Here is a 20498-nt window from a genome sequence, read left to right on the forward strand (position 1 = left end):
AGCTCCAAGAATAATTTTCACCGACAGTTCTGAGATAAGCTGCATGTTATTCTTGGATGCGGTTGTAGGACCAGCTTTAAAATCGCATGACAAAAATATCATACACATTAAAAAAACTGCATCACCAACGTAGCCTGGACAACATTTGCTAGTTAGATGAAGTCAGCTATCTCATCGTAGCATATTTATATGCATATTTATAATCATACGGTTCTTGGAGTGAGTGCACACACTCATGAAGTTTAGTAACTTCAGGTCACTGCAACAAGCCCAGGTACAGTTTACCGACGGATGGGTGCAGGACCTTGAAACCGTGTAGAACGAAAGACCATCGTACGTATCATAAGTTTACCAGTCTCACAAATCGTCTTCATAAATACACATTCATTAACCGTTTATTAATAGGACCTTTGAGCTCAACGGTAATTAATTAGCAGTGGAAATAATTTCTGGTAGCATCACAGAAATGTAGCAGTGACAATAATACTGTATGCTGTAATCGTACTGGGCAATTAGTGATACAAAAAACCTGTTTTACCCTGTGAATAAAAGTATATGTTTTTGTCAATGTACCATAATAACAGAGGCGAAACACAATATTGTGTCAGGACAATTTACTATTTATGCACAATAAATAAAGGAGCATAGTGCGACCATTTCTGTTCAGCGCCAGACTTGCTTGTAACCTATATCACCAATTATGTTATGAAAAATGACGCATTAACTACTAAAAAACACTGACCTTTGTGTAAATGCTTGGAGCAGACTAACCTGTGAGCTGGAGTGTTCTGGGACGTTATATTTGGTCTTTGAATGGCTGCAATCCAGGCCACCCGTCGCCTCTTTGTTACTTCGGAAACATGGCTCGAACAATTTCTCTTCAACGACGTAATCCGATAACAACCGATCTCTTTACCCGTCGGCTTCCCGTGGCTGTCATGTGACCGGCTATTGCAGTTAATAATACAACAGCTTCTTGACATTTTTGTGTTTCTTTTTATCGCTGTGTGACTGATTTCAATTGAAAGCCTGCGTGCGCTAGTACCGCTTGCCACGCGTTCCCAGAATCCTTTGCGGTTTTACCCGTGAATGACGTCACATTTTCAATCTCTATATAATATGCGTGTTAAATTTTATATTTGGGGTAAAATATCAAGTCTTTTCAAGTAAACCGGTTCAAGTCCAATTCAAGTCCCAGGTCATTGGTGTAAAAGTCCAAGTCAAGTCACAAGTCTTACAACATTTTTTCAAGTCAAGTCTAAAGTCATAAAATTAATGACTCGAGTCCAAGTCATGTGACTCGAGTCCAAGTCATGTGACTCGAGTCCACACCTCTGGTATGAATCATCAGTATTTTCTGAAAGATCAGCTCAGATTTTTATATTAAATTTATGCCTGGAATTTCCATGTGATCTGTATTCAGGTTTATTATTTAGACCTCTCATTGAAATCTTGTTACTCTCACACCAATCCCATCTGAATGGAGAAACTGGTGACACGTGTCACATTCCAGGACAGGTATAAACAATGAGAGGTGGTGGATTGGCCAGATGATGGCCGGTGTGTAAAAATAACTCAGTTGTTTGGTGGTGGCATCGCAGAGCTTCCACAGATTCAGTAACATTAACAAGTGGTGGAGGCCAGCAGGTGGATGAGGGAGAGGGGAGGCAGGAGGAGGCCGCCAGTCTGAGTGTCAGGTGAACTTGAGGTAAGAAGTTATGACCTGCAGTCCATCTGGGTCAGATATAAACCAAGTTTAGGTGGAGATTATTTTTGTTGTGTTGACTTTTTACAGTCAGTTACAATAACTCGTACTGCATGCTAGCTAGCATGACGGAGTTTCTATACAGCTGGGCGGGTGCTATGATGTTACTGACAGTGAACTTTATTTTATTCATAAGGTGATAGGTTTGTAGCTTGAACCTATTCGCTGGAACGTTGAAGGCAATAAAATTACACAGCAAGCAAGACACGAGTAGGCACAGTTCTTCATGTTTCTCGTGCACGGGAGAGAACCGGACAAACGCCGTTCCTTCGCTTGACCCCAGTTGCTCTCGTCCGTTCTCCCGTAACACTGTTGTTTTATTGAGGTTACATGAATATGCATCGGTTCATTAACATATGACGTCTACATACAAACAAAGAGTACCTTGCCTTTGTGTGTGTGTGTGTGTGTGTGTGTGAGGTCAAGATGTGACCCTGTGAAGACCCTCCCCAAAGCTGGTGCCAGGAGTCCAGCGGGTCCATCTGAACAAAAGGCTCTTATACTTAAAGAGATATATACGTGTGTTTGCTATGCCATATATCAGCAAGAGAAGATACGATCTCTCCTAGGAGGTGTGTGAGCTATGCCAGAGCACTCTGTAGAAGAGTGAACTCACTCCCCTCTTCATGCTACACAGAGTTGTTACAGACCTCCTAGGATGAGACATTCTTTCAATCTACAAATGATTATATACTTCTAAGCATATATGAGTAAATATTTCTAAGCATAAATGACAATCAACAATTCAAAACCTAACATCCCCCCTTTTTGACCTTTATGCTAGAAAAGCTCCCAGGTATGAATACCTCATGTCTGACAGTTTCAATGCAAACATTGTTATACACAGCATATGTCAAATCACCCTAAATTACTGTATAAATACACAGTTTGACAAATGTATTAGCAGTTATCCCATTCCTCATTGATCTCATCCAATGGCAACCTGCATCCTACGAGCAAACAAATAAATTGTTAATTTAATAGTTGAAATAAGAAAGTAACATTTTCAAAAACATCTCAGCTTGGTGATGCTTCCTCCGGGTGTGCAAATCACATGTCTCTCTGCAGAGTGGTTTGAGTTCTGCAGGGCGTCATAAATGTCTCTTCCAGTTGTTTCCATCATTGTCCATAGGACCAGAGTCCAAATGTATGTAGAATAGACATTCAAACATACCAGTTGGTTTTGTTGTTTGTCAACATGGGTCTCAGCTATCTCCAAAGCTGCAGACCTCTTCAGCACTCAAGTTTTATGGCCTCTATCAACCCCCATCACCTCACTTCAGCTTTGTCCTGTGTTCCACTGTCTCTTCTTGCCATTTTACTCCAAAGGTGGCAAATGTCAAACTCCAACAGTCTCCTCAGTTCTCCTCAAAAGTTTTCTTCACATGCACAGTGAAGTTGTAGCTTGTTGTAAACACAGTGCCATTCATCCGATCAGTCAGGATGATGGGTTTGCTCTTCTTCTCTGATGCTGTTTGTCCACACTGCTGCTGCTTGCTGGGACTCTTTGCTCAGGACTTGTTGCTGTCTCTTTATCATGTTATTGCTTTGGAGCTGCATTCCTTGTCTTCAGGGAGGGGTGAGCGCTTGCTTGTGAGGTTGAGAGACACATGGTGCTGTAAATAAGTCAGCCAGAAACTTGGCCTGAATGTTTCCAATGATGTTAAACTATAACTTTCTTCCGACCGCTGCATGTGGAAAATTGATTCAGGTCTGCTTTTCACCTGAAAGTGACAAACTAAGACATTTTCATTATTATCACTGCTTCATCTCTCTCTCTCTCTCTGTTTTTGTGAACAGTCCTTTCTTAAAAGCAGAAAATGAGATTGTAGTTGTTCTTGGCTGATCAACACAAAACCTTTTTCCTATTATTATTTTTTATCTACAATATAAATTCTCTCTCTTTTTCACTCTTTTTTCTCTTTCAAATAGCCGGTGACCTGCAGAATCCACTCCATGACATGCTGGTCAGTCACAGGAGCTCGTTCAGTGAGAGACTGAGATTACCGAAAAGCACCACTGAACGACACAGGAAATCATTCCTGCCTGTGGCCATCTCCCTGTACAACGCATCCACTTAACACACTGTTTGCTGCTACAGCTACACATGTTTCTTTTCCAACTATTTATTTATAAGTGACTTATGTATGTATGTATATATATATATGTATATATTGTACTATTCTTAGTTAGCGTATTGTCTGTCTTGTCTTAATGTTGGTTTAAAATGGAGCACTGTAACAAAAAATAATTTCCCCCAGGGATCAATAAAGTATTCTGATTCTGATTCTGAATCACCGCTCTCACAATTGGAGGCAATTACTTTTACACAGCGCACAAAGACACTGTGACGTCAAACACAATCACACTCACTTTTTCATCTGCATAAATAAATCATATGGCTGATGATATGTGCCATGGTGATCCATATGTATGATCACAAGTTTATTTAATTATTTTTAACCCAACAAAACAAATAAACAGAAACATGATGCTGATGCTATGAACACTCCACACACATGAGTCAAGATGCAGGAAAACTGCTCACGGAAACTCTGCACACTCCAGTTATCATAGTTATCATAGTACTGTTTCCCTCTCTTTGAGGAGTTCTCAGACAGCTCTCGATCTGATAATGTGTAGCTTGCTCATCAGCTCAGAAAAGTGGTCGCATGCTTTGCCCACAGTGGCAAAGTCTTACACTTTCATATTCAATTCAGCTTCTCCATCATGTAGTTTTCAGCTGTTTCATACAAGGTTCAGCATATTAGTTGTTTTCACAGGTGTGCTCTATATCTCAACAATAGCTCATAATAAGACGACAGTCTTTCACACAGGTCAAGTGCCTCTATGCACTTCATTAGTTTAAATATTTATCTATATCACTTCACCTCATATGTCATTGTACTAAATCTGAGCAACCCTAAGCTTAATGCAGATTGCTTTTAACAATTATCCACCTCAATTAAATCTATGGTCTGGCACACAGGCTGTTGTCGATCAGGGCAAGTTAAAGAATAAACATTTTGTGTCAGCAAGGGGTGGAGGGAAAGCCACCCACCAGAGCATAGCTGCTGATGTGGGCTGGCCTTCTCCACACGCTCTTCAAGGCTGGTGTGTTTTCTGAAAACTTCTGACATTTGAATCTCTTCCATTTATAAGCCTGCGATTAACCGCACGGCTCAGGTCCGCGTGAAACCCGCGCGACCGTGCTCGCGTGAACCCGCGCAGCTAAGGAGCCGTCGCTCTCCTTTTTTTTTTTTTTTTTTAAATACTTTGCGCTGCCAGGAGCAAAGTCCAGCATAAACGTCTGTCACCCTCTGACTCACTCTTGGTTGCCTAGGAACCCATGATAACAACAACAGTCGGTGTCACAGACCACGTGTTCTGCTCCGCACACAGTCACACAACAACAACAACAACGACGACAACAACAACAACAACAACAACACAAAATAGGCCTTTTGTCCAGCACATTCTGGGCCCCGCGGAACTTCTCAACGCCCCACAAAGCGGCGGAGAACTCACCTCTCGCTCCACAAAGCAGCGAGGAACTCAGTTATCGCTCCACAAAGCAGCGAAAAACTCACTTATTGCTCCACAAAGTAGCGAACTTCTCAACGCCTCACAAAGTGGCGGAGACTGCACAACCACACGGTTATAGAGTCGGGCTCTTTAAACTTACTTGGTGTTGCTTAGCGTGTAATATGAGCCTCGGATCCCGCCGATCGTCATTCATCGAGGAGAAAAGACAGACAGTTAATCCACAGGAACTTCCTGGCTGACGTCAGTCTTTCAGCGTGTCCCTCCTCCCCTCGGTGAATGCCGATTCCAGGGCTCCGGCTCTCGAAGGACCAATTAATGATAGGTTTGTAGTTTGAACCTATTCGCTGGAATGTTGAAGGCAATAAAATTACACAGCAAGCAAGACACGAAGTAGTATTTTAGTATTTAGTATTTAGTATTTATTTATTTATTGTCATTGTCAAGAACAATGAAATTGCGTTTGGGGCTTCCATACAACCCAAAAAAAAAGAAGAAAATAATAAATACCCCTTAAAACCCAAGTGTACATATTTAACCCAGTGTGACTCCAATGCAATAAGACAATCCTTAGCAATAATGTTCGTAGAAATTCAGACAAAGACCTGAGAAACATGATGACAAAATACAACAATGCAACCCATTCAATATTATTGTACTGTGAGATATGATATCAGATATGATAGTTATCTATTTAAGAAAGAGGGGGGGGGGGGGCAGGAGGGGGAAGAGAATAAAGATATGATGCACCAATGCAGACCAGTTCATTGCTATTAAGAAGTTGGATATGGTTATTGTCCGTGAGAGGGGGGCAGAGAGTTCAGGAGCCTCACAGCCTGTGGATACAGGCTGTTGGCCAGTCTGGATGTTCTGGCCTGTATAGACCTGTACCTTCTCCCTGAGGGCAGCAGATGGAAAAGGTGGCGCGCAGGGTGATGTTGGTCCCGTAGGATACTGTGCACCCTCCTCAGACAGCGAGTGGGGAAGATATTACTGATCTCTGGCAGACTTGTTCCAATAATTCTGCCAGCTTCTTTCACCACCCGCTGGAGTGCTTGCTGATCGGCCTTGGTGCAGCTGGGGAACCACACTAGAAATCCATACGTCAGAACGCTGCTGATGGCACAGTTGTAGAAGTTCAACATCAGAGATCTGGGAATGTGTGCGCTCCGCAGTCTCCTCAGGTAGTAGAGGGGCTGTTGGGCCTTCCGTACAACTGAGGTGATATGGTTGCCCCAGGACAGGTCACAGTTACCCCCAAGAATTTAAAACTGCTCACCCTCTCCACCGCCTCACTGCCAATGAAGAGAGGCAGATGGTTGTTATGACCCCTCTTCCGGAAATCTACAATGATCTCCTTGGTCTTTTTGGTGTTTAAGACCAAGTTATTGTCGTGGCACCATGACTCTAGTTGTTGCACCTCTGTCCTATAGTTTGTCTCATCATTGTTGGATATAAGTCCGAGCACTGTAGTGTCATCTGCAAACTTAACAATGAGATTGGACGCGCAGGAGGAAATACAGTCATGGGTGAAGAGAGTGTATAGCAGAGGGCTCAGGACACACCCCTGAGGGGCACCGGTGTTGACCACAAGGGTGGAAGAGGTGTTCTTACCCACTCTGACACTCTGTCTACGGTTAGTGAGGAAGTCCACAATCCAGTTGCACAGAGAGGAGTTAAGTCCCAGTTGGTAGGTAGGTACGTAGGCAAAGTTCTTCATGTTTCTCGTGCACGGGAGAGAACCAGACAAACACCGTTCCTTCGCTTGACCCCAGTTGCTCTCGTCCGTTCTCCCGTAACACTGTTCTTTTATTGAGGTTACATGAATATGCATCGGTTCATTAACATATGACGTCTACATACACACAAAGAGTACCTTGCCTGTGTGTGTGTGTGTGTGTGTGTGTGTGTGTGTGTGTGTGTGTGTGTGAGGTCAAGATGTGACCCTGTGAAGACTCCCCAAAGCTGGTGCCAGGAGTCCAGCGGGTCCATCTGAACAAAAGGCTCTTATACTTAAAGAGATATATACGTGTGTTTGCTATGCCATATATCAGCAAGAGAAGATACGATCTCTCCTAGGAGGTGTGTGATCTATGCCAGAGCACTCTGTAGAAGAGTGAACGCACTCCCCTCTTCATGCTACACAGAGTTGTTACAGACCTCCTAGGATGAGACATTCTTTCAATCTACAAATGATTATATACTTCTAAGCATATATGAGTAAATATTTCTAAGCATAAATGACAATCAACAATACAAAACCTAACATAAGGTTAGTTAGTAGAGTTGCCAACTGCTCCTTAAAAAACAATCGTCCCGCATTCAGAGAAAATATTACGCGTTTCATGTTGAGCTGAGAAGGGACGCAGTTTGTCTAGGATGGAAAAAGACACAAAGCTGGAGTTATTCTGTCGTTACGCTGCAGCTGCCTCTTCTCTCATCCTCTCCCCCTCCCTCTCCTGTTGCTACTTCAATCATGAAACTGATCAATGATCAGCTGATCGGCTTTTCTCTCTTGTTTATTTATCGCCCTGTTACGTTTCGGTGTTGTCAGTGTTTTGTTTTTGCGTGACTGTCATGTGTTTCCTGTTTTACTTTGAAGGTCTGTTGTTATCTCAGTGTGTTCAGTTTACGTTTCCTTGTCTCGTCAGGTCTAATTTGCCCCAGCTGTGTTTCCCTCCTGTGGTCCATTCCCTGATTGCTCCTTCTATGTATTTAAGCCCTGTGTGTCAGTTGGTCATGGTTGCGATCTCCCCCGTGTTGTAAGTAGTTTGGTGGTTTGTTGTAAATAAATAGTCTGTTGTAAATAGCTGTGAATGGGTTTGTTAATATGTTCGTTTGTGACACCTTCGTTTTGGGATTTTGGTGGAGAGCTGTAGTTTTTTTTTTTTCTCGTGTGTTTTTCTTATTTTTATTTTCATACGTTGCACGCCGGTTGCCTAGGCTGGGGTGTAACAGCCCACTTTGCGCCAGAAATCAAATCAAATCAAAATTTATTTATATAGCACATAGTAAAACAACAGTGTTGACCATAGTGCTTCACAGTCAGTAAAAGCATGAGACAGTTAAAACAAACAATAGAAGAGGACAACAAACAATAGGTAACAACGCAACAAGCTAAAACAGCCAACTAGACAGAATCAAAAGCCAAAGTAAAAAAATAACTTTTAAGACGTGATTAAAAAGACTGGATAGACTCGGCAGTGCGAATATGAACGGGGAGGTTATTCCAGAGTCTGGGTGCCACGGATGCAAAGGCCCGGTCGCCTCTCGACTTCATTCGAGTCCTAGGTTGTGCTAGGAGCCTGTGATTGGACGATCTAAGTGCTCTGTTGGGATTGTATGAATGGAGTAAATCAGAAAGATAACTGGGCGCTAAATTATTCAAAATATTAAAAGTGAACAAAAGAATTTTAATTTTAATCTATACAATATTTAACAGGGAGCCAATGTAATTTGGCTAAGATTGGAGTTATGTGTTCATGAATTCTCGTACCTGTTAAAAGACGCGCAGCTGCATTTTGAATTAACTGGAGCCGGCAAAGAGAGGAGTGTTGGAGGCCCGAGTAGAGGGAGTTACAGTCGTCCAGTCTGGATGTAATAAATGCGTGGATAAGCTTTTCAAGATCTTTTAAAGGAAGGAACGGCTTTGCTTTGGAAATCTGACGCAACTGGTAAAAGCTGTTTTTTTACCACAGTGGACACCTGTTTCTCGAGTTTAAAAGAGCCATCCAGGAACACTCCGAGGTTTCTTACAGTGGGCGAGAGATGGCTAGCGAGAGGGCCTAGGGCATCAGCTAACTGGTCTAGCGGAGTGTGACTACCAAAGACTATGATTTCGGTCTTATTCTCGTTCAATGTAAGAAAATTATGTGATAACCAAATTTTAACTTCATGCAAACAGTTGAACAGAGGTTGCAAAGAAGCAGACACATCGGATTTCAAAGGTAAATAAATCTGGATATCATCGGCATAACAGTGAAAGGAGATGTTGTATTTTCTAAAAGTTAATCCCAACGGCAACATGTACAAAGAGAAAAGAGCAGGACCGAGCACGGACCCTTGAGGCACACCACAATAAATAGGGGCAGAAGCCGAGGAGTGTTGCCCCATAGCAACAGAGAACGACCTCTCTGAGAGGTAGGATTTAACCAAGATAAAACCTTTGAGACCAACAACATGTTCCAGTCTTGATAGAAGAATGTTGTGATTAACCGTGTCAAAAGCAGCAGACAGGTCAAGTAAAACTAAGACCACAGAATATCCAGAGTCAACAGTTAAAAGAAGATCATTAACAACTCTAAGTAAGGCTGTCTCTGTGCTGTGGCGAGGTTTCAAACCAGACTGAAACTTGTCATTAATACCATTTGCATCTAAAAAGGCCTGAAGTTGTTTTAGAATTACCTTTTCCAATATTTTGGAAATAAAAGGGAGTTTGGAGATCGGCCTGTAGTTAGTGAGAGCATTAGGGTCAAGATTTTTCTTTTTCATAATAGGTTGCACAACAGCATGCTTAAAGACAGACGGTACACAACCTGATGACAATGATGCATTCAGCAGAGATAAGCTACAAGGACCAATAACATGTAAAGCTTCCTTAAAGAAACGAGAAGGAAGAATATCGTGCGGGGAACCAGAGATTTTGAGATGATCAATTATATCTTTTAAAGCAGAATAAAACACTGGCTCAAACTGTTGAAAGACAGTCAAGCATTCAGAAGCTGGAACTGGGTCTAAAATTGATGATGGATGAGATGGATGAGAAGCCCTTAGAGCTGAGATTTTATCAGAGAAATACTTTAAGAATTTATCACAAAGAGCAGGGGAGGCATCCCTATAAGTGGTAGTGCGAGGGTTTATCACAGAATTAAAAGTATTAAAAAGTGCTCGGGGGTTGTGGCTATTAGTCATAATAATGCTAGACAAAAAGGCAGATTTGGCAGCTTTAACAGACTTTTGATACTTAGACAATTATGGAGGATGTCCAGAGAGACGTGGAGTTTGTCTTTCCTCCATTTTATTTCAGCACGACGACATTCACGCCTAAGGGCGCGAGTAGTATCATTTAGCCAGGGTTGTTTAATCCTCAGAGGTGCCACAGAGTTAAGAATGTCAGCGCATGCAGTATAAAAGAGGTTAGCAAGCTCATCCGCTGATAAAACCCCATTACAGTTAGCATCAGAGAGGGGACAGTCAAGGAAAGCATCAATGAAGTGGGCGATTGACTGGGAGTTAATCGTGCACGATTGCCGCACAGGGCCATCACTGTTCAAATCCACATCGCTCGCTACAGTATTAAACAAAACCGGGAAGTGATCTGAAATCCCAAAGTCCTCTATGTCCGTGATGCAAATATCCAGACCATAAGACCAAATCAAGTATATGACCTTTAGTGTGAGTTGGTTCACTTACCCACTGGGTGAGATTGAGGGTGCTAATAAGAGCGAGGAAATCCTTAGCTAGCGAACTGTCCTCACAGCAAACATGAATGTTGAAGTCACCAACAATTAATATACGGTCATAACGTGGCACTAGGCTCCCCAGTAGATCAGCAAATTCTGGAAGAAAATCCTTGATAAGTTTCGGGGGACGATACACCACAGCGCAGAGGATGGAGGGGACGCAGTTCACTTCCAATAACTGCACCTCGAAACTGCGGTACAGAACAGGTGGCAGCTGCCGACATCAAAGTTTGTTTTTAAAAACTGAAGCTAGCCCTCCACCTCTTCCAGTGGTCCGGGGTGAGCTAATAAAAGCGTGGTCAGGTGGGAGCAGCTCCGAGAAGGGAAAAAGTTCGCCGGGGCGAAGCCAAGCTTCCGTCAGGAATAAGAAATCCAGTCCCGACGATAGAATAAGGTCATTTAAAATAAAAGTCTTATTCGTCAGTGACCTTGTATTTAATAAGGCCATACGGAGAGTGGTCACACTGTTACTGGTAGGAGAACGCCGCAGCAGGCGAAGGTTGCCGAGATTCGCGCCTCTTCTGGAGGACCGCACCCAGCACCGACCGGGTGGAAGATCAGCTGGGAGGTCCAGGTAACCATAAGGTCCGACAGGGCGAATCCAGCGATGACAGAACAGTCTGAAGTTAGCATGGTCTCGGAGGGCAGAAATACAGAATGTTTGTAGAATAGCGATCATTTATTGCAACATAGGACTTTAAAAGGGCCTTGATACGAACACGGATGCTGCCACGTTTACCCCGTCTCCGTGAACGTTTCCTTTGAGAGAAGGCAGATGGTAAGTGGCGGAGGTAATCAGGAAAGTCCTTCGAAAGCGGAGGAGGATCGTCAGATCTCCATTTAAAATCTTGTGTCTGGTAGTCCAAAGGCCGGAGATTCAAAAGAGTTTGGCGATCATAGACAAGTAACGTGGAGACATCAGGGCAGCACATAGAGAGAAGGACAATAAACAACAAACAAAAGCGGAGGAGACGGCTTGCCGTGAACACTGGCGCCATCTTGGTTAACACAACAGAAAGAGGAAACCAGCGGATGTCGCGCTAAACAACAGCAGCACGTTTGATCAGCTGTTGTTAGAATTTATTTAATATCACTTTCTAGTATCAGCTGATGTTTGCTGGAGCCACAGCTGTAAAGCTGCTGGTCATGATGTCGGTTTGGATATGTGGTGAGAGGGAAACATGAAGATGAGACCAGGAGATGTCCTTACTGAATCATCAGAGCTGAACTGGTGATGGATTGCAGAGGCCTTATTGACAGTATTTGGCTCTGAATGTCTGTGTGAGCAGGTTTTCTCTCACATGAGTCCTCAGGTAGCCTCTGAATGCTGGACACTTGGAGACCTGTGTCTCTGAGTGGGGCACCAGAGATCACATTAACATGTGTGTCTCTGTATTAACAAACATGCCATATTGGCCCAGTTTATTTTTCTTATCATTGTTGTGAGGAGACCATAAATAGCATTTGTATTTTCTGTTGTTCAGTTCATTTGCTGTTATGGATAAAAAGTCTTTTTTTTGTTTCAAAATAGCTGAAAACTATTCGCTGACAGCTGCCAACATCTGCGAACAAATATAATCCTATAAAGTGGTTCTATATAGCTTTCTTTAGCTCTCGGCGAAGGCGGTCGCACCTTTCTCCTCTCCTCCTCTCCCTTATCTTCCCTGCTTAGCCTCTTGTGTCCTTGTCTTGTCTTGTGTTTTTACTTTCCCTGGACACTCTCTCACAGTCTGTTTCTAAAACCTAAAAGAGGAATTATGGATTTGATCAACTGGTCTCTGAATGCTATTGACACCCTTTTCTCAACGAGAAGTCTGGGCTCGGTGAGCCTGAGTGCCCTGGAGGGACTTTCCCTGCCGGATAAACGATGGACGGGTGGCAGAAATGGAGGATCATGTGCCTGGCGGGACTGTCGATCAAGGACGCTGAAGATATCTACCTATTCGGAACCATGATAACAGGGTTCTTGCTGATCGGAGCTGGCTTGGCCCTGGCTTATCGGAGAATTAAGGAAGCGGAACCGGCTGTTCAAACACCCCAAGGCTGCCCGCTGGGATTGAAACGATGGGACGAGGCGCGACTTCTCCGAACGGGCTCACTGAGAGCAGCATGGTTAACACCTTGAGAGAAGCTAACGGCTGCCGTGAATACTCAGAATAACACCTCTGAGCGAAAGTTGGATCACATCGTGGAACAGCTCACTGCGGTCGTGAGGTCTCTAAATCTGCTCTTTGAGCAAAAGAATGGCAACATCACAGAGCACAAGTTTGATAACATCAGGGAAAAGCTCGCAGCTCTCCAACGGGAGATTGAGAGACCAGTGTCGGAGTGTTAAAGAACAGCTCTGAAATTCTCATGAGTTGCTCGCATAAAACAAAAATCACCATTTATTCCGGCTACCACTTCGGCGCCAGCTGTGGGCTCAAGGCTGGAGCCGAACAACAACACCCTGATGACGACTGTGTTGAGTCTGTTCCTATGCAAGGCCACCTGGGTTTACTTAGCCTGGCAGGGCGAAGGACACTGTCTCAGCTGAACTCTGGAAACACACACACACATATACTGATACACACTCATCCCCCCTCCCTTTCCAAACGCCTTCGATGCTTGTCCCCTCCCGGGGAAGATGGCGGTCGACTGGACCAGCGCAGACATGCTGCAGGACCGGATGCGCTGTCTACACCGGCTCTCTTACCCTTTACCCGCCCCTGTTGCTTATCTTGTGTTTCATGGTGTATTGATAGTCATGTGCTTTTTGTGCTGAGGTGTTTTTTTTCTGTTATCAAACTGTTCTCCCACTAGGAGCTCAGTCTGAGTGGAGTTTTTTCTCCTCCTCTCACCTCATGTTATGTATTGTCGTTGTTTTTTCCTATCAGCCTACCTCTCTGACATGTCTTCCCAATGTGTTGTTTGTGTTTAGTTTGGTCAGAAGGTTCCTTTGTAAGTGTGCATGCGCCATTAGCGTGCTGCCTGCTGTAACCTATAATTTCCTTCGGGATTAATAAAGTATTCTGATTCTGATACATAGTGTGTAACTGTTAATATAGAGCATTATTAAATTTATTGCTAATGCAATCATATGACACACTGACTTCTGAGGAAATTTTAAATGGCACTCGCCATCAGAAAGGTTGGCGACCCCTGTTCCAGGACATGCAAAGCGTATTTTTTGCACTTCTTGTAGTTATTATCAGGCTTATTTCAAATGGCAAGAAAAAGTAGTGATGTTGAACAAAGCAGATTTTTTTCCATGTCATCATCCTGCATGACTTACTTTTATTCCTGGCTGAGAACATTTCTACTAAATTAGATGTTATTTTAATACTGATCACATATAGGATGCATGTAAATTGAGTTTTTAATTAAATCCTTGCTTCTCTCACCCCAACCAGTCGCAGCAGATGGCCCCGCCCCTCCCTGAGCCTGGTTCTGCTGGAGGTTTCTTCCTGTTAAATGGTAAATGGCCTGTATTGATATAGCGCTTTACTTAGTCCCTAAGGACCCCAAAGCGCTTTACACTACATTCACACACAGGTGATGGCAGCTACATTGTAGCCACAGCTGCCCTGGGGCGCACTGACAGGCGAGTTTAAAGGGAGTTTTTCCTTCCCACTGTCACCAAAGTGCTTGCTCATAGAACAGAGGTTCCCAAAGTGTGGGGCCCACCCCCTATGGGGGGTCGCGGTATGAAAAAAAAAAAGAACTCTTGGACACTGCTAGCATAATGGACAGGTTTATGATGGGGCTCCTACACAAACGCAAAGCAGGAGATGAAGCATCGCTGAATATGTTTCCAAACCAATTTCCTTCCAAGCCAAAGACTAGAAAATATGGTGAAGCACATCTTCCCTTTGGCTTCACCTGCGCAAGTGCTAAGCTAGGTCTCCGTGCGACAGAATTACGGTCTGCTCAAATCGAACGCGATAGACGCGATCAGAGCATCAGATTTACATGTAAAGTTAATGTAGAAGCGCGATGACACGCAATTGCGGGTCCTGCAAAAATTCAGAAGCAGATTTGCGTCGCAAAAACGCGTGAAAACCACGCTCCTCAGTTTTTGTGTTGCATTTTGTGCATACGCGCGTTTCGCGTCTAGGCTCGAGTTGGAAAAATCTGAACTCCAGCGTCAAATCGCGCCGCGACAACCAATCAGGAGCCTGGTGACGTGGCTCTGACCTAGGTCAAAGGGGCAGATCCAGCCAAAGCCATTCATACTTCAATGGAGGGAAGGCTCATCAACGCGTAGCAAACAACTCGGAGCTGTATGACACCAGCTGCTTTCAGTACCCAGACAGGAATAAAAAGGACCGAGCTTGGAGGAAGATATGTGAAGAGATCGGGCAACCTGGTAAGTTCATTCATTTCTCTTTTGAAAGTTTTCACTGACCCGGGGAAGCCGCACAAAAGCTAGCAAGCCACCGCTATTTTCCCACTGACGTACAAATACCGTTCTGCTTTTATGCATGTTGTCATTTAGGAATATATTTTGTTTATTAATAAACAGCACACAGTGGTCCCGCTGTTCATCCGTCACTGCTTTGCTTTTTCGCTGATTTTTTTATTGCACAGTACAGCATTGCATTCTGCAGCCTGATTGACAAATCTCCTGCGTGCCGTGTCTCCTGCGCTTGCCAAATTTGTCACGTTTGGTTTTGATAACCATCACGTCCAATAGAAAAAACAGCACAAAAACACCCATAACTATGAGCCTCATTCGGAAATAGACACCTGCACCGCGAGGGAAAAAGGCGCACGAAAGTGGCGGGCAGATGAAGACAAACCGCGGCATAATAATACTTTTACGTTTTGCAATCTACAAAGGTTTGCACTTTGAGAATCAATTGTGAGAACTGTGACCAGGGGCTAGTTATTCTGAGAACCCCTGCTGCAGTGGCGTCGTTAGGCCTATTTTAGGGGTGCTGAAGCCTCCCTAAAATATTCTTAAGCCCCCCTAAATAATTTGGTGGGTTTTTTTTTTTTTTTTTTTAACTTATTCGATTTTTTTTTTTTTACAGAACTTGCAGACAAATTCAATATAAAGATGCAGGAATATGAGTTTAAAGAAATAATAATATAAACCTGTCGCTATTCACACAAATATGATCATAACTCGGTTGGTCCCTTTCGCTTTACATTGTTAAGGTAGCGTCAGTGCTTCGTTATCCAATCCCTTCCAGTTGTTCACAGGGGACATCCACATGACTGAAAATCCAGTCCTCGTTTTCACTGCTACTTTACACTCCGCTCGTATACACCTGCGGGCACACTAGCGTGCATGTGGCAAACGGCAAGAAATCATAGATATACGCAAGTTTTTCAAGAAAGTAAGTCTTCATCACTGGCTGGTAGTAACAATTAGTTAGCTCCAGCTAACAGCAGAGAGTCCCATGTAAATAATGAACCAGGTGCTCCCCATTTTGTAAATAAAAACCTGGCTAGCGCACTAAGTTAAATTGTTAGCATAATGTTAATTTCTGTCACTCGTTTTAGCTCTGAAAAATCCAGCTGAGCTCATTCAGGTATAGTTATCATCAGTGGAAATAATAATAATCACTCCATCCCCATTAACCTGTAGGAGTCAGGGCAGAGGAGCACAGAGAGGCAGAGGGGAGAGACGTCTGCTGGAGAGGTGAGTCAAAGGATGGAGTCATTAGTGATGGAGACAGTCTGATTAGAATTTTATGGGACTCAATATGGATATGAAATATGAAACATTTCAGTCACGGTACAACATATAAGACCTGTTTAACTTGAGCTTTTATTTAGGAGAGTCAAGGTTAGAAAGTGGAGAGAGCAAAGAGAGAGATATGTATATAAGTCAAATTAGCCTGACTCACATATTTTTGAGGGTTCTATTTTAATATTACTTCAATTCAAGTAATTTAGTAATATTTTTCAGGGCTTTAAATTGCAACCATTTTAGTCACATGCGTGCTCAAAATATAATGTTTGTAACTTCAAAATATTTGGGAGCAACAAATTACTGTGGAGCGGGAGCAGAAGTCATGATATTAGCAATTTACATTACAATTCAGTATGTTTTAATGTATCTTGAAGGGTGAGGCAGAAGGAGTGGCTGAGGGAGAAAAAGGTCAACAGGCAAGTTCAAGTCAGAGAGAGCAAGGAGAGACAGAGGAGCTGCAGCAAATGGATCGAGAGGCAGAGGAAGATCAAGTTATTACAGAGAGAGGAGAGCAAACAGGCCAAGAGAGGGAAAATGATGAAGCAGCTGCAGCAACTCATTCTACTACAGGGTTTGATTTAGGTGACAAAGACACAGGGCCCAGACAGGTGAAGCTGAAGAGCTATCCACATGATACTTTTGGTACACAGAAGCGAGCATTTAACCACAGCTGGTTTGAAAAGCACAACTGGTTAGAATATTCAGTCAACCAGAATGCAGCTTTCTGCTTCCCATGTAGAGTGTTTGGCAAAAACATCAAACATGATAGTTTGGTCAGTAACGGTTGCAAGAACTGGAAGAAAGCTTTAGTCATCTTTGGCAAGCATGAGATGGCACAAACACATAAGGACAGTGTTGTTACATGGAAAAGCTACCAGGGAACTAGCAAACAGGGAAACGTTGCACAGATGATAGCAACTGCAAATGTGAGTGAGATAGTCGAAAGAAGAGAGTATCTCAGACGAATTGTTGCAGTCACCTCTATGTTAGGGAGACAGGGACTCCCTTTTCGTGGTCATGATGAAGGTGAAGACAGCCCAAACAGAGGGAATTTTCTTGCGTGCATGGAGCTTTTGAAGGAGTTTGATGCTTTTCTTCAAAAACATAATCCCCCATCAAATGCACAGTATATCTCACCAACATCCCAGAATGACATGATTGACTGTTGTGCCCAGGAAGTTACTAGTGTCATTGTATCTGAAATGACAAAGTCTAAAGTCTATTCCATCATGGTGGATGAGGCAAGGGATAAAAAGGCAGAGCAGTTAGCTGTTTGTGTCAGGTACGTGTCAGAGGGGGCAGTGAAGGAGCGTTTCCTTGCACTTGCAGAGATAAAATCATTTGATGCCCAGTCCATTGCAAATGAGATTCAGCAGCAGATCCAAAACTATGGTCTTGCAGAGCTTAAGTGTGTAGCACAAACATATGATGGTGCAGCCGTTATGAGTGGCTCCACTGGAGGTGTACAAGCACATTTTAGAAGGCTCCATCCTGAGGCTATCTATGTGCATTGTTATGCTCATCAACTCAACCTGGTTTTGTGCAATACTTGCAAGGCTGTCCCAGAGGCTGTGGAGCTTTTCAGCTTGTTGGAGTGTGTGTATTCTTTCTTCAGCACCTCCCTAGTCAATCATCATAAGTTCATGGAGACTCAGGCAAAGCTTGGATTGACAAAAACTGAGCTTGTGCAACTTTCAAACACTCGCTGGGCATGTCAGTTGCGATCAATCAGTGCAGTTCTTGAGACATTGCCTGCCATTTTGGAGTGCCTATCTGCAATTGGATCCCCCATAGCTGTTGGTCTCAGAGCAAAGCTCTACAAGTTCTCAGCAGTCTATGCACTACTGATGTTTCAGTCGATTCTGTCTGTAACCGAAGGACTCCACAAATTCCTGCAGAAAGAGACTTTAGACCTGGCAGAAGCTTTTATCTGCAAACAAGCTGTGTGTGACACACTTAAGGGCAAACACTCAGATGCATTTGCTACAGAGCTGTATGAGAAAACCAAGGCCCTGTGTAACACTCACAGTATCCCTGAACCAGGTGCCAAGACAAGGCACAAACAGAGGAAAATGGAGGATTTTGTCCTGGAGGCAACTGTGGGTTCACGCACTGAATTGAACAACTCAGACACATTGAAAAGAGAGTTACTTTTCCCTTGTGTGGATCGGATGGTTGGCGAGCTTGATCAAAGATTTTGCAGTGTAGATGCAGGGCTGCTAAAAGGCGTCCAGGCATGCAGTCCTAAATCTGAGAACTTCTTGAGTGAACCACACTTGAATGAACTTGCAAAGCACTACAGACTTGACCTGAAAAAAGAGGAGGTTCTGGTGGCCAGAAACTTTCTTACCCGGAAAACAGAGGCTGGATGTCCACCCAAAAATATGTTGTCTGTGTACAACCTCCTTGATTCAGACATGTTTCCCTCTCTGAAGGCAACCATCCAAGTTGCCCTAACAGTGCCTGTCAGCAGCTGCTCGTGCGAACGGTCCTTTAGTGCACTGCGTCGGCTGCACTCCTGGCTGCGTCAAACAATGGGTCAGAAAAGACTTCACAGTCTTGCAGTCATGTCTATTGAAAAAGACACGCTTCAGCATCTGAGTCACAACAGAGTGATTGACCGATTTGCCACTCTTAAAAACAGACGTCATTCTTTGATGCTTCCACCCACCAAGTAACTGGTGATTGCAGCCAGAAAAATGTACTTTTTTATTTTCAGTTTTTTTCTTGTTATTGATGCAGCAAACACATTTCCTCTGTTTTTTTGTTGTACTGTATTATAAAGCAGACTGAAATAAAACAATAGATCTATTGGTGGCCTAGGATGTTTAATCTGTCCAAAAAAGTAGGAAAACAATTTCTCAGTCTTTGTTTTCTGTTTGTGAAATTTTGTGCTCATTCACTACGTTCGTTCATGTCGCGTGCATCTCTTGGGGGCTAAGCCCCCCCTGTCCTTAAAACCTAGTGACACCCCTGCCCTGCTGCAATAAATGAGGGACCACTGTATATACTTTCTCTGATTATATTCAACATGTTAACATTTAATACTGTATTGATAGAACCAACTGATTCTGCAGCAGAGCATCCCCAGTCCCTGAGCTCCTGCTGCTGCACCCACAGATATGTACAGCAAGCACTGATACCTTTTTAGTCGGTGGGATTGCCTTGTGATCACCTTTACTAAATATCTACAACCAATCTGATTATATCCTGTTTTTTTTTTTTTTTTTTTTTTTTTTTCTTTTCAATGTTGAAATTAAAATCTAGTAGCAGCCTTCTCATTTCTTTGTGTTTTGTGCTGTTTTACAGGCCCACAGAGGAGGACGGCTCCGAGGCAGATGAGGGACGGGTCCCAGGACGGTCCATCGGCGCTGGAGCTGGCCACCCTGGTGTCCCTGAAGAGGCCACACCAGTCTCCAATGGAGCATTTCCTCCTCAGCCTTGTTCCTGCTCTGGAGAGCAGCTGGTCCTTTTTATTCCTGTCTCTCTGTAAATTCTTATATTTTATATATTTATGTTTAATGTTTTTCTGTTTGAGAATTTTAATATTATTTCAAATAAATGTTTATAATGACTAATGTCTCAGTTCTACTACACAGCAAATGTTGGCACACGACTTGACACATGTAGAATTTATTTCATATTATACTAATGACAAAATATACTAATACAGTGGGATGCAGAAGTTTGGGCAACCTTGTTAATAGACATTATTTTCCTGTATAAATCGTTGTTACAATAAAAAAGGTCAGTTAAATATCATACAGGAGACACACACAGTGATATTTGAGAAGTGAAAAGAAGTTTACTGGATTTACAGAAAGTGTGCAATAATTGTTTAAACAAAATCAAGCAGGTGCATCAATTTGGGCACCACAAAAAAGAAATGAAATGAATATTTAGTGTATATCAATGTGTGTGTCTCCTATATGATATATGGGGTGCCTTTGTCTGGACGTGCTTCCCATCCAGAGCTGCACAGCACAGAGGAAAGTTCCAGCGCTCCTGGAATCCCTCTGTGATGGACCGCCAGTCTCCAGGTGAA

At 43.2% G+C, this 20498-nt stretch overlaps 1 protein-coding gene across 3 annotated transcripts; it reads left to right on the forward strand.

Moving 5' to 3' along the window:
- The first annotated feature begins 14973 nt into the window (after positions 1-14973).
- On the forward strand, positions 14974-20027 carry LOC146693169 (zinc finger MYM-type protein 1-like). 3 transcript variants are annotated; one of them, XM_085478951.1, is made up of 3 exons: positions 14974-15118; positions 16346-16399; positions 16828-19264. In XM_085478951.1, the coding sequence occupies exons 1-3, from the start codon at positions 15035-15037 to the stop codon at positions 19129-19131; spliced, it is 2442 nt and encodes an 813-aa protein (XP_085335077.1). In that variant the 5' UTR covers positions 14974-15034; the 3' UTR covers positions 19132-19264. The 3 variants fall into 3 exon arrangements, 2 of the variants coding, with proteins under 2 accessions (XP_085335077.1, XP_085335078.1); XM_085478952.1 differs by lacking the exon at positions 14974-15118 and adding an exon at positions 16077-16094; XR_014923907.1 differs by lacking the exons at positions 14974-15118; positions 16828-19264 and adding an exon at positions 19763-20027 and having other exon boundaries at positions 16029-16399.
- Positions 20028-20498: the final 471 nt, after the last annotated feature.

The sequence above is a fragment of the Copadichromis virginalis genome, linkage group LG14 (genome assembly GCF_057382275.1).
Source record: "Copadichromis virginalis isolate Kocher_CV1m ecotype Utaka linkage group LG14, C_Virginalis_male_GT1.1, whole genome shotgun sequence".
NCBI lineage: Eukaryota > Metazoa > Chordata > Actinopteri > Cichliformes > Cichlidae > Copadichromis > Copadichromis virginalis.